At 44.2% G+C, this 15,015-nt stretch overlaps 1 protein-coding gene across 3 annotated transcripts in view; it reads right to left on the reverse strand.

Moving 5' to 3' along the window:
* The window catches only part of CCDC88A (coiled-coil domain containing 88A), a 156,626-nt gene that overhangs the window by 91,625 nt on the left and 49,986 nt on the right, over positions 1 to 15,015 (reverse strand). For all 3 annotated transcript variants that reach the window (XM_066626045.1, XM_066626036.1, XM_066626027.1), the window contains exons 5-7: positions 14,630 to 14,688; positions 9,803 to 9,886; positions 6,012 to 6,152 (exon numbers count right to left, since the gene is read on the reverse strand). In XM_066626045.1, coding sequence (XP_066482142.1) covers positions 6,012 to 6,152; positions 9,803 to 9,886; positions 14,630 to 14,688 — 284 coding nt within the window. The remainder of the gene's footprint in view (positions 1 to 6,011; positions 6,153 to 9,802; positions 9,887 to 14,629; positions 14,689 to 15,015) is intronic.

A 15,015-nucleotide genomic window follows, 5' to 3' on the forward strand; every position in this document is an offset into this window, starting at 1 on the left:
CTTACTCAGAAGTAAGCCCATTGTGTTTAGTAAGACAGGCAGCCCAATCCTGAGCTGCCCGGGGCGCCCAGGCTCGGCAGCACCGAGAAGGGTGCCGCAGGAGGCGCCTTGGGAGAAGGGGACTTTCATCCCCTTCCCCCAAGTAAGGTAAGCAGCCCTGCAATGGGGTTACTCACTTTAACACCGACCAAGGTAAAGGCACTCGTGTAGGGCGCGCAGCCCTACACAAGTGCCTTGGATCCAGCGGAGGGAACTCGGCAGACCCGCCTCCCTCCCCCAGATATGCCTCCTGCCCGCCCCTGGCACGCCTTCCCCTGCCCTCTCTCCGCCCCCCACCGGGCTCCCCCCTCCCCGGAATGCCTCCTCCCCACCCTTGCTTACTGTGTTGCTGCTCGGCAGTCCGGGAGACTGCCGAACCGCGAAAGCTGGGCAACCGGCCCACGCTAGCCCAGCACCGGCTGGCGCTGGGCTAGCACTGGCGGGAGCCCGGCAGTGAGGCTGGCAAATGTGCCTTATGGCACGTTTGCGACAGTGCTCAGCGGCACGGAGCCATGCCGCTGAGCACAGGATTGGGCTCTTAGGCTGTAATCCTATTTTACGCACCAAAAACACCTCTAACCATAGGAAACAAGTTAACAGCACAAACTAATGGTTTCCTTCTGCTGATACAGCAACACCAAAATTGCTACCATTGCATACTGCTGGGGGGGAGTGTCATGGAAGTGTCCACTGAGCGAGGGAACACTAGTTCTCTTATCCAGAAGTAAGCCTCTGCAGCTTGGAGGGGTCAACTTGAATCTGTGCTAGTGGCAGTTGCTGCCGCCAAACCCACTCCCTTCCTATAACAGCTGCACCCCACCTCCCACACTGTCACTGATTTGTTCCACCCTCCCTGGCCCCCCCAACTTAACTGCCTTAGCAGGTCCCAAAAGGACTGTCGCACACAGTGCGCTGCAGCACAGCTGCAGCCTTCCTGCTGGTGCTCTGGCAGCGTGTGCCTCTGTGTGCTCTAGGAATACCTTTGGAAACTACAGGCAATTAGGTTCGTGAATCGTACTTTCCACCAGTGTTAGAGCACTGTAATACAGACTCAAAAACAGTAGTAGGAATCCTAGCAGTTGGCACACAACTCAGTCAAAAGTTGTGTGGTTGTGTTTTAAAAATTTCATTTGCTTCCATGAAAGAGAGTTAAGCATCTGCTTAATTCTTCCTTTGACATCAAAGGAACTCTAAACAGGTTGATGATAAAAATCAGGTGCATGATCCAGCCTTGTGTGCGCTTTATATCTTCTAAAGAAGACACTTAGCACAAAAGATATTCCAAAGAACTTAGAAAAGATTTTCAAAATAGGACTATACAGCTAAGGTTCTAAATCTATATTATCTAAGGCAGTGGTTCTCAAACTTTAGCACCAGGACTCACCTTTTAGAATGAGAATCTATCAGGACCCACTAGAAGTGACATCATCAAGCAGGAAAATTTTTAACAATCCTACCCACACTTACCCAGAAGTTCCATTTATTATCAATGTTAAAAGCATATATATATTAGCCTGTTAAAAGTACAGACCTGTAACATTTCCCCACATGCAGTAACATCAAGTCTAATATATTAAAAATAAAATACTGAAATGAATGGGGACCCACCTGAAATTGGCTCACAACTCACCTAATGGGTCCTGACCCACAGTTTGAAAAACACTGATCTAAGGCCCAAATCCTAACCAACATTCCAGCACTGACATAGCTGTGTCAATAGGGCATGTGCTGCATTCTGCAGTTGGGTGACAGTCATGGAGGCCTCCTCAAGGGAAGGGAATATCTGATCCCTTACCTCGCTGCTGGAAAGTTGGTTAGGACTGTGCCCTAAAAAAAAAATGATCAGTTAATACACACTATGCCAAACCCTTCCACTGATGCTGGCAAGAAGTGTACAATGGATTATACTTTGAAATTAGTTGCGTTATTTAGACATCAAACAGAAATATTTGTACTGGTTTATAATCTCCATTTAAGTTTTCAGTATCTTATAATATGATACTAGTATGCACAGTATGCTTTCTGGTGCTGTCCGAGCTCAACTGTTGATGACAGAGGGGTTAGGTCAGGAAAAGGGGTGGTGGGAAGATACACCCCTCAGGCTGTCATGGTCAGAGTTCAACTGTTTGTAACTACAAGGTGTCAAGGTTCTAGACCAAGTTCTATGCAAGTTTGATCTCCCTGACAATCCTTTCGAAATGCATGGATGGGGGAGAAATATCAAAGTTTTTACGATTTAGGAGGAGGTGGATTATGGCAAAAGCCCAGAGGATATATGAGTGGGCTGAAAGAGTATTATTAAGAGAAAGGTTGCAAGAAACCAGATGGAAATTGGCAGGGTTAGATCATGTTAATGGTACATTTGAACCTCAGCAATAAGATGAATAAGGAGAATTGGGATAAACTGCATGCTCTATACAGTTATGATGGAGAAGAGGGAAGAATGCAATAAGACTAAGCAAAGGAAGACATTTGAGGGAATTTGGAAAGGAAGGGAGACAGTGGATTTGGTGAAACCCACTGGTGGTTATTAACCTATCGCTCAAACCCAGGGAACACTTGTGGCCCTCAAGGATTCCCAATCTAGCCTGTGGGTAGCCCCCAGACTCCAGTGAGCCTCTGGCCCTCCAGAGACTTGCTGCAGCCTGTGCTGGCCAATGCAACTGCTCTCTGTGTGAGGGCAACTGTTTGACCTCTTGCATGAACTGTGGGACGAGGGTTCCCTCCACTACTTGATGTTTCACATCTGTGATGCAGCAACAGAAGCTAAGGAAAGGCCAGTCTTGCCTTGTGTAAGGCCTTTTATAGGCTTTGAGCTATTGCAAGACCATCACTCATTCATATAAGTTCCTTCTCTAATATATTCATTTATGTAAATGTATGTAAAATTATTCAAATTTGAATATAAATTAATTATTTTTATTCCTGGCCCCTGACACAGTGTCAGAGAGATGATGTGACCCTCCTGCCAAAAAGTTTGGACACCCCTGCCCTAGATTACTGGGTGTACCATAAACCAACTCCCACTGACTGGTATTTACACTTCTCTTCTAATCACCATCCTAAGTAGAAATGGGGCTTCATTAACACAACAATGAAAAGAGCGAAGCATGTGTCCAAACTTCAATATCTGCAGGATGAAAGGGATCATGTTACACAAGAAGTAAAATTACCCCAGAAACGTGACGGATAGGGTCCTAGTACTAAAAACGAATAGGAATATTAGGACCCAAATCCGATGACCTAGTAGTGCCCATCTGAAAAGCCTGACACAGAGCTTCTACAGTCTGTGCTGGCAAAATAGCTGGCACAGACTAGAGTAGCCCCACTGTGGGGCCTGTACCCTTACTCAGAGAAGGGGACGAACATCTGCAGGGCTGCTGAAGGCAGTGGTGGCCCTTTGGATGCTGCTGCACCCAGCAGCACCAGGCCAGTTAGGATTAGGTTACCCTTCAAGTGGAGGAGGGATTGGACCAGAGAACCCGGGTGTTTTTGCCTTACATAAAAGATACTGTCACCTGGGTCAAATGGAGAAATCAGCGGTTGCCCGAGTACGGAGCACCAGTTGGAGTTCGCTCAAACTCAAGTGTTGTCTAGAGAGGAACATTATCAGAAAAGAATTTGCAGGGAGGCAACAGAAACACTGTAGGAAAATAAACTGTAAGGAGGAGACGCTCTATCTAAGGGCAACTTGGATTCTGGTGTTGAAAAATGTAATTTTCAAATTACGTTTGATGCAAATTACTAAATGCGTTACAGTAATGCAGAAGTGTCAAATTCTGTTGGTATGAAATCAAGCAGATGGGTAATACTGCTCTAACACAGCTGACAATGGAATAGGAGAGTGATGGATGGTTTGCAAAACTGATTGATCACATGACTAGGTTTAAGGTGTTTGATTAAAGGCAGCACAAGAATTGAGCAGGGACTTGCTTATATTATCAGCTTCTTCTTGGGAGCTCTGGCTGGTAGTTTGTCTCTTTGATGTAGGAGTATGCTTTTAACATTCACTTCTGTAAGTTTTAAGTCTTCTATTTTAGGATTTATTTTAGGTCCTGTGGGTCTAGCAGTTTTTTACCAGCTTTTAATTACTTTTCTTTTTCTTTTTCATAATGCCATTCACAGGTGAGGGGGAAATGTCAGGGAGATCAAATTTGCATGGAATGTGTTTGAAAAACTCAAAAGCTTGTAATTACAAACAATTAAACACCCCCTTAAGTAGCATCACTGCAATAATTAAAGTCAGAACCTGCCACAACCATATTAAACTAAAAGCATAAATATTGGAAGATCCAGTTATAAAAACATGACAAGATCCGCTGGATCAGGCCAAAGGCCCATCTAGTCCAGCTTCCTGTATCTCACAGTGGCCCACCAAATGCCTCTGGAAGCACATGACAACAAGAGACCTGCATTCTAGTGCCCTCCCTTGCATCTGGCATTCTGAGGTAGCCTACTCCTAAAATCAGGACCTTGCAGATACCCATCAAGGCTTGTAACCCATGATGGACTTTTTCCTCCAGAAATTTGTCTAATTACCTTCTAAAGGCATTCAGGTCAGATGTCATCACCACATCCTGTGGTAAGGAGTTCCACAGACCAATTGCAAGCTGGGTAAAGTAGTATTTTCTTTTGTCTGTCCTAACTCTCCCAACACTCAATTTTAGTGGATGTCCCCTGGTTCTGGTGTTGTGTTAGGGGGGAAAAACATCCTTCTATCCACTCTATCCATCCCCTGCCTAATTTTGTATCCCCAATCACATCCCCCCCCCCCCAGCACCTTTTGACTAGACCAGGAGTGTCCAAACTTTTTGGCAGGAGGGCCACATCAACTCTCTGACAGTGTGTCAGGAGCCGAATTAATTTACATTTCAAGTTTGAATAAATTTACATAAATAAAATATTAGAGATGGAACCTGTATGAATTAATGAAGGTCTTGCAGTAGCCCAAGTCCAATAAAAGTACTTGCACAAAGCAAGGCTGGCCTTTCCTTTGCTGCCACTGCTGCATCACAGACATGAAACAGCAAGCAGTGGAGGGAACTCTCATCCCACAGCTCATGTGAGAGGTCGAACAGTCATCTTCACTCTGAAAGCAGTTGCATTGGGCCAGCATGAGCTCCAGCAAGTCTCCAGAAGGCCAGAGGCTCTTTGGAGACTGGGGGTTCCCCACGGGCCAGATTGTGAGTCCCTGAGGGCCGCAAGTTGCCCCTGGCCCAGGGTTTGGGCACCCCTGTTCTAGACTGAAGAGCCCCAAACGCTATAGTCTTTCCTCATAAGGTAGGTGCCCTAGCCCAGTAATCATTTTGGTTGCTCTCTTCTGCATTTTTTCCATTTTCACTATATCCTTCTTTAGATGTGGATAAATAGGCTGCACCTGTGCAGTAGTAGGTCATGGGCTCAGCACAAGCAGAAGCAGCTTCCAGGGGTTCCCAAGAAGGTATTGTGGCACTACAGGAAGCATTATGTCGCGACCCACCTCAAAGGACAAGGTGGTTGCGGTGTTAAAAGGTTTGGGAACTGCAGCTATAATTCAGTGCTGCTTGCTATGCTCTTATCTGAATAAAAAACCCCAACATTGTTAATCATACTCATAAATTTTAGTAGAAGGATTTCCCATTTGCAATGGAAAGTGATATTTCAGCTCATAGCCACTCTCCATGCTAGTGGAAAAGAGGTGTTTTAAAAATGCGTAAAGAATGCAGAATGCATTCTTAACAGAATGCAAATTAATAGAAGCTTCAAAAAAGTAACTGTTTTATTTTAATTCTTTATAATGGAGGAGGGCTACCTTCACTGATTACAGGCTACAAAGACCACCAAAATATACAAATTTATCGAAGATCCCAGTTTCAGTGCTTTAAATAGCTCTCTCTATCTCTCTCTCCCTTTTGCGCTCTCAAACACTTCATTTTGTTAACGATTAAATAATCCCAAACAACAGAACTGAGAAATTGCTGACATACACATACCTCAGAATGCTCATCTCGCTCATCTATAAGTCTTTTTAAATGTGATGCCATGTTTTTTAGGAGAGGCTCAACATAGTCTTGTGACAAAGCACTGTCATCCATCCACTGGAGATCAAACACATTTTCCTGATTATGAGTTACCTACAAAGAATAAAGTCAGATCAAAGTGAAATCCTGTCACACCTGAAGAATTTTTATCCCACCTTTCCTTCACATTAGTGAATGCCCAAGATGGCCAACATAATTCATAAAAACAGCACCACACATAATAAAATATTACACAATAAAAAGCCCACAACATAAACAACCCAAATACATCAGCAATCCAATAGCATTAAGAGTAACAACAACAACAACAAAACAGCAGCATAAAAAAAAAAAAATCCTTGCAAATATTTGCAGCAGCATAAGACAATATAATATTAAAGAATAAGAGTGCAAATTAAAAGGTACAATAAAAGTGCACTGTAAAATGGTGGAGGGAAGATAAGAACCAAAGGGCATAAAACAACAGTAAAGAATAACAAAATATTCTTCCCACCAAGCCTATCCAAAGTTAACCAAAACAAGAAAGTTTCCAGTTCTCATTAGAACACATCAGGGGAGAGGGCAGTTCTCAGATCCTTAAAGAGGAAGTTCCGTAACTGCGGTTGTCACTGCCAAGAAGGCCCTTCCTCTTGTTGCTGTCATCCCCCCCCAACTATTTTAAGCAGCAGAATCTGAAGGACAGCCCCCTTGGCTTGCCCGGGGGGGGGGGTATGGAGGAGAGGCTTCTTCATCAGGTCGCTGCTGGAGTTTTTCCTCATTATCTCCTCCCACTATGCCAATCACAAGGGGAGGAAATTGTGTTGTTGGTGCCACTGGCATTCTGGCAAGCAGCTCACCCAAGTAAACACCCCCCCCCCCCGAGTAACATGTTTAAATATACTATAATTAAATATATAAGTGATAAGATACAAAAAGATGCACTAACCTAGTGTGATCTAGCATAACAAGGTCATATATTGAGTTTTATCCAAATCTGGTGATGTGCATTTTAAGTGGGATCCCTACTTGTCTTCCATATTTCAAATCTCATATTTTACCTACTAGATCATAATTTCTCTTTCCTTTAGGGAAATTTTCTTCACTTTCACCACTGTACTCCTCAAATACTTCACCACTAAGGTAAAAGGGGGCATGCCTCCCTGATCACAGAGCAACAAAACAAAGCAACAATGGATGGGGTTAGACACAAGCAGAAGTAACCTTTCTACCAAGAAAGGGATGTTCACACAAATGTCTAGTTTGGCCCCATGCCCCACTGAAACCAAACAAACAAGTTTGTTCTCTTTACATCTGCCCATAGCCAATTCAGAACAAAACTTCCTCAGCTCCAGTCCCTCAAACCCTCTACTCTGGGACCCACTGATGACATCTTCATCTTCTGGACCCATGGAAAGGAGCACTTTGTGAAACTCTCAACAACTTTCAATCCACTGTCATCAGGAACCTGAATCACTCATAGAGCAGGTTCACATTGTGAATACTACTATGTAACTATATAAATCCTTCTCTATTATGATCACCACTCTATATTGGAAACTCACTGATTGCTACACATATCTACATGCTTCCACTTTCACTCAGAACACACCACACAATCCACTGTCTCTAGCCAGGCTCTACATTACAACTGCATTTGTTCTGTTCCTTCTCTTATTGGTACTGTTTTTGGGTAGTTTACTGGAGCCATTATGGTTCTCACTTTGTTTGGATTTTCGTTTCCACTGTATTTTATTCCATTATTTTGGGCCTTGAGCACCCTCTCATTTAAGGTCAAAGGCCATGTGTAACTGAGAGCCCAATCCTGTGGTCGGCGGCACGGCTCCAAGCTGCCGAGCACAGCCACTGGTGCTGGGTTAGCGCCGGGTGGTCGCCCAGGTTCCGCAGCTCAGTGGGCTCCCAGACCGCAGAGCAGCAGAATGGGAGGTGGGGGTGTGGACGAGGCATTCTGGGGAGGGGGAGGCCAGTGGGGGTGGAGAGAGGGCAGGTGGGAGGCCTGCCAGGGGGCGGGTGGGAGGAGGATATGCGGAGCTGTGCTCCTCAGGATCCAGGGCGCTCATGGAGGGCTGCGCGCCCTACACGAGTACCTTTTTCTTACTGCCGACCTTTTGGTCAGCGGTAAAGTGAGTAGCCCCATTGCGGGGCTGCTTACCTTACTTGGGGGAAGGAGACGAATGTCCCCTTCTCCCGAGGAGCCTCCTGCGGTAGCACAGGAGGCACAGGATTCGGCAGCAGCCCTTCTCGGTGCCGCCAAGCCTGGGCGCTCCAGGCAGCTCAGGATTGGGCTGCCCGTGCGCATGCATATATGCAAAATAAATTTTCAAAATGTTACTGCTTGTTGAACAGGGACCTACACTCGAAGGATTTACAAGGTATTCCTTGTATTCCTATTCCAAGGTATTCCTGAAAATGATAACATTCATTCAACAAATTGAAGAAACCGATTGACAGAGGTAGCCGCCAGCTCACCCAGGAGCACAGATCCAGATAGAAAACCTGGTTTTTGCCTGCTAAAAACTCATCAATGTATCATCAATTACCTACAACTCATCCTGCTCAGGGACATTTATCTCTCACAGGTACGGGACCAGGATGATCTATTCTTGTTGGCAGACACACCAGCAACTATATAACAGAGACAAGCACAGAGACAAGATCCAACTGCAAATACCAATGCCAACTTCAACCTACTCAGGCAACACCATTACAGGATCCTATAACACTGGATACACTATCAGGAGCTCATTCTTTTGCTTATCAACCAACATGATATATTCCAGTAGCTGCCAACAGTGCCTTCCTGCTAAATACATAGGACAAACAGGTCAGACTCTGCACAAAAGAATAAAAGGACACAAATCTAATATCAGACATAACAATTTTCAAAAAATCAACAGTAGAACATTCTGACCTTTCAGGACACTCTGTCACAGATCTTAAAGTGACAATTCCTTAACAGAAACATTTTAAAGGAAATAAGAGGGAGAATTGGCTAAATCAGAATTTACAACAAGCCTTGACACCATAAAAGGACTCAGTTGAGACAATAGTATTTTTATCACATTCCAACTCTACCTGGAGATTAATAGCTTTTCTTGTGACATCACTAAAGGCTTATATGTAGGATGAACTTAGCATAAGGGAATATTTAGCTGATGCATTTGATTCACAGTGAATATACCTGGGTAACAGTTCAGGAGTTAACAATGCTGGTGCTTACAATTCATATGGCACAATGTTCAACAAAAACAAAATGTTCCTGGGAAATATTTCACAGGAAATGGCAGCATCTTAAGTTTCCTATAGACCACAAGTACAGTGTTGGTGGCATATTTTTGGTCTGTTTTTCTTCCAGAAGAACCTATTTACCACTTGATCTGAAATGTTCCTTCTACAGACAATCTGGAAATCTGCTGTGAATTTATCATCAAATAATCCTATATTAAGAGTTCATACAGTGATTGAGCGCCCAAAATTCATGCATCTCATTAAAGCTGGATAAGGGTATAATTCTTTAGGTTAAAGTGACATACTAATCTTTATTTCTACCGGCTGTTACTATAACATTTATTGCTCACAATATAACCAGAATACTGAGCTGCCCATTTTAACAGATTGTTCTATGCAGTTTCTGCTTGTGTAGCCCTCTGCAAATATTCACATTCTTCTAAACAAAGGATGTTCAGGATGTTTGGCTGCTACCAAAATTCTTTGAAGGAGATTTTACAGTAATATAAAATATATACCTCTTGTATATGGGCAGCAACAGCTGCTCTTGTATCGAAGTCTAAACTTTGGATTCTTTCAATAAACTCTTCTTTCTTCTGACACTAAAAAAGACATACATTTTTTTAAGACAATATAAAACAAAACCAGAATTATATAAATAAAATGAAATGACCTAGAATTGTACCTAAAGTTTCTAAGGAAACTGTACTTCTGTATTTGAAAGAGTTCACCTTCTGTTTTTTTTAAGTAACAAATCCAAGGTGTGAAACTTTTACAGATACAGTTCTGTTTGAAAACGAAGCACTATATTATGATAATATATTGCTTCAGAAAAAGACAAGTCTACAGTCATACAACTACAGACATACAACTAAGGATCTGGCAGTATTTCCAGTGCATAAAATTGAAATTGTGTGTCACGTTTTCTCAACCATGTATGCAATTTAGGTCCAAATCCTAACCCACTTTCCAGCACTGGCATAGCAGTGCCAATGGGACACGTGCTGCATCCTGCAGTTGGGTGACACTCACGGAGGCCTCCCTCAAAGTAAGGGAATGCTTGTTCCTTTACCTCGGAGCTGCATTGCCCTTATGTCGGTGCTGGAAAGTGGGTTAAGACTGTGCCCTTAGTAAGGGTTTGTTTACAGAAACAATTAAATACCACAATATTTGTGTTACATATCTGACCATTATTGGTAATTGTAATTTTTTGTTTTGATATAAAAGTATCAAGCATGGTATTTCATAATACTCACCTGTAGGATTAATGAGCAACAAACTTCAGGATTCTGCCAAACCTAATCTTATTCTCTGCTAAACAGAGATAGTGGCATATAGATCAGAGGAATCATTAGGCTGGTGCAGGAGGTGCAGAACAAGTCCTCAGGAGGGTGCAAGTCCTCAGGAGGGTGGCACCAAACAGGGAGCCCAAACAATTTCCAATTCCTGTCTGGCAGCACAATGTGCCTTGCCAGGCAGCGACCATATCAAGGCCTCGAGACTTGGCATATCCTGCGAGATTAGGCATTGAGACCAAATTGCAGGAGATGATTGGATGCTATGGGCAGTGAAGGCATAGCCTAGAGTTGGGAGCCTGCCTAAGTGTGCAACACAGCCATTTCAAACTCAATAGGAGGAAGGGCAATTAAGAACTGGTAACATGGTTTGTTTGTTTGTTTCTTTCCTCATCATTGACTGAGTTGCGGGGAATAGGATGGGGGATATTTGGTGACTGGGCTCCTTGCCTGCCCTTCTCAAGGGGGGAGGAGCACAAGAGGCCCTTCATTCTCTCTCCAAAATGGCTGTTTCCCCTTCTTCCCTCCTTTAGCAGGTGTGGCAATGGGCTTCTGGTCAGGCATGCTATCTCCCTCCCCTTCAAAAAATTTCGACCAGCTCAGGATCCTTACATACACACCCCAAGCGCACTTAGGGAAGACAGGAGAAAGTGATGGCAATGGCAACAGATACATGTTACAACCACTACTAACTGGGTAAGAGGTACTTTTTAAGCAGGTGCTCTTCTTTTATTTAGCAGGGGGAGAGTAACTGGCCCTCCTCACCCCAGCACTGTCTTTTCTAGTGGCTGTCTGCTAGTGTTCTTTTGCATCCTTTTAGATTATGAGCCCTTTTGGGACAGGGAACCATTAGTTGTTTGTTTGATTCTCTCTGTAAACTGCTTTGTGAACTTTCCATTGAAAAGCAGTATATAAATACTGTTACTAATAATAATACATGTGCTCCTCTTGCTGCTGCAGTCATGGTCACCATCACCTCCATCGCACTGCTCAGGCTCCACCAGCCTATGCCACTATGGGATCGACAAACTGGAGAGTGGGAGTGCAGCTACGGCTGCTTGGTGACTACAGTCCCATCCTCCACCTTGTTATTTTAAAACTATAACCTACAGCAGTGATTTTCAATATTATTCATTTCACGGCACACTGACAAGGCACTAAAATGATCAAGGCACACCACCAGGTTTTTGACAATTGACAAGGCACACCATGCTGCCAGTGAGGGCTCACATCTCCCATTGGCCCTATTAATAAATGACCTTCCCCCAAATTCCTGTGGCACACCTGTGGACCACTCACAGCACACCAGTGTGCCATGCCACAGTGGTTGAAAATGGTTGATCTACAGGGTTGAAGGCAGAAGAAGAAGGAGCTGCGCCTGCTCCTGCTTCACAGTCCTCCTCCAACACTGCAGATCAGTCATTTTCAACCATTGTGCCAAGGCACAATGAGTGGTCCACAAGTGTGCCATAGGAATCTGGGTGGTTTATTAGTAGGCCCAGTGGGGGATGTGAGCCCCCCCCCCTCATTAGCAGCATGGTGTGCCTTGTCAATTGTCAAAAACCTGATGGTGTGCCTTGACAATTTTAGTGTTTTGTCAGTGTGCCATGAGATGAAAACGATTGAAAATTGCTGCTGTAAATCAGTGTTTCTCAAACCATAGGTCGGGACCCACTAGGTGGGTAGTGAGACAATTTTAGGTCACCAAGGTATGTGACTGCATTTGGGAAAATGTTACTGATCTATACTTTTAACAGGCTACTATGTATATTCTTTTAACAATGATAGTCAATGGGACTTACTCCTGGGTAAGTGTGGGTAGGATTGCAGTCTAGGATTGTTAAAACTCTTCCTGTTGATGATGTTACTTCTGGTCATGACATCACTTCCGGTGGGACCTGACAGTTTCACATTCTAAAAAGTGGGTCCCGATACTAAAAGTTTGAGAACCACTGCTGTAGATTATAGTTTTAAAAGAATGAAGAGTATGACAGGGATGTTTTTGTGTGCTTAGTCCAGAACAGGGGTGTCCAAAGTTTTGGCAGGAGGGCCACATCATCTCTCTTACACTGTGTCGGGGGCTGGGGAAAAAAGAATTAATTTACATTTAAAATTTGAATAAATTTACGTAAATTAATATACTAGAGGTGGAACTTATATGAATGAATGAAGCAATAGCTCAAGGCCTATAAAAGGCCTTGAACAAAGCAAGGCTGGCCTGTCCTTCGCTGCTGTTGCATCACAGACGTGAAACAGCAAGCAGTGGAGGGAGCCCTCATCCCACAGCTCACGTGAGCGGTTGAACAGTTGGCTGTCATGCTGAGAACAGTTGCGTCAGGCCAGCGTGGGCTCCAGCAAGTCTCCAGAGGGCCAGAGGCTCATTGGAGACTGGGGTCTCCCTGAGGGCCACATTGGGAGTCCTCGAGGGCCGCAAGTGGCCCCAGGGCCGGGGTTTGAGCACCCCTGGTCCAGAACACTGGGCAAAATGGCTGAATGACTTGATACCAAGGAGAGCTGTGTGGTGGTGTACGTGTGCTAATGCTTCAAATACTGTGGCTTTTTCAATAGCTATGCCAACAGTTGTTGAATGCAACACTAGTGAGGCATTACATTGAACCTAAAAGTTTCTCTGTCCTCTGCTCATGCAACCAAACTATAATTCCTCCCCTAAGAAAAGCTTCTGCTTGTATATCTCTTTGTTTATATGTAAGTTTACTGGGGCGCTACTTCCCAGGCCTGGCACTGATGCGGTGGAGCAGGATGGGTTGCAATGAGTCAGGCTGCCACCCTTTCTAGGAGCAGGGGATCTCACAGCCAAGCCACACCCAGGAGGAACGCTGCTGGGAGGAGCAGCGGGAAGGGGTGGAGTGAGGGGACAGGATGTCTTAAGGGGGCGGAGTGTTGATAGGTCCCCAGGGAGGCAGAAGAGGGGGTGACACTGAGTTCTTGCATCAAGTGACACCAATCCTAGTGGCGCCTCTGATATAGTCCAGTGTTCACAGTTTCCACCCCAGCATAAATGGGCAAATTGGTCTTCATTTTTAGTGAAAAACGTTCATTAAACTCATTCACCTGTTTTTCCTGCTTGTTCCTTCAAAGTGATTTTCCTTAAACATGGCGACAGCATGTATTTAGAAGCTTTAAGCTCATTTTAAAGGCAAACTGTCAGAGGAAAGTTGCCCGAGACTCTAAACAACATGCGCAAGGAAAAAAAACCCTAATAAAGGAAATGTCAGTATGTGTTTAAGTCAAATGCTTTGTCATAGCAACTATTTTATATGTAACGAACAGCTGAATCTATGGGCCATTAATGACAGTAGATCTATTGATCCACTGTTGTAAATGGCCCTGTGACAGTACAAGCTGTCACACATGACACCGCCAGTGATGGAAATGACCAGTGGTGCCACATGCATGCCAGACTCGCCCAGATCTCCACACAGTGCGTAGCTAGCGAGGGGCGGGGGTGCAGTCTGACCCAGGTACCAGCCTTGGGGGATGACACCACAAATGACCCGACATAGCGGAGGTTACAAATAACCCCATCATGCTATATACCGTTGGATGCAGAATTTCCAGCTGAATGCAATGAAAAAGCAGGGTAAAATATCTCCTTTCCATCAAAAGTTATGGCCAAAGTACTGGAAACAAAAAAATGCATGGAGCACTATAGAAAGTGAAACTGAGCCATATTGCGTGTTTACCCGCAAGAAGGCGAACTTGCCTTAGTCTGTTGGAAAGGGCAGGTTGAAAGGAATCCAATGACAACAGAATGGTTCCTATCCAATGAAAGCAGCCCCAAAAAAATACCCAAGAAGGAAGTCCCTCCCTCCAAGCAGATGAATGCATTGAACCCTATGGAAAACAAAAGCCACTGGATGTGTGATCCCCCCCCCCCCCCACAAACACAGCATGCAGCATGCGCTCTGTCAGCACAGGTACAGTTGGAAGATGGTGGGGGATATGATTGAACTGTTGGAATATGAGGACCACAAACTAGCCTCTAAGAGTACATCCATCCAAGGGAGCATCGTGAGAAGTATGACTTACCTGAACTGCACAGCCAAGCAAGAGTAGAAGTAGCTTTTTTACTTCTTCAGTGCCTTGTTCTGAAAATATTTGAAACACAATTCACTGTATATGCATACTTTTAAATGAGTACTGAACATATTTTGATTATCTATGTATTTAATACTCTCCTGTTAATACTAGATTGTGCTGGGTTTTACAAAACACATGGTCATTACTAGAAACTACAGGATGCTGCACAAAGAGCAATAATCTTGCTCTCTTCTTGACCCTCCCCCCAAAAAAACACTGCATGTGGTCTTGTGCTGCACCCAGCTCCTTTTCCAGGGCACCATGGATGAGTTTCTTCCTCCTCTGATGTTGAGAAACTGGTGCCTGAACCTATGACTTAGTGGTAACTACAAATT

The sequence above is a fragment of the Tiliqua scincoides genome, chromosome 1 (assembly GCF_035046505.1).
Source record: "Tiliqua scincoides isolate rTilSci1 chromosome 1, rTilSci1.hap2, whole genome shotgun sequence".
Classification (NCBI taxonomy): domain Eukaryota; kingdom Metazoa; phylum Chordata; class Lepidosauria; order Squamata; family Scincidae; genus Tiliqua; species Tiliqua scincoides.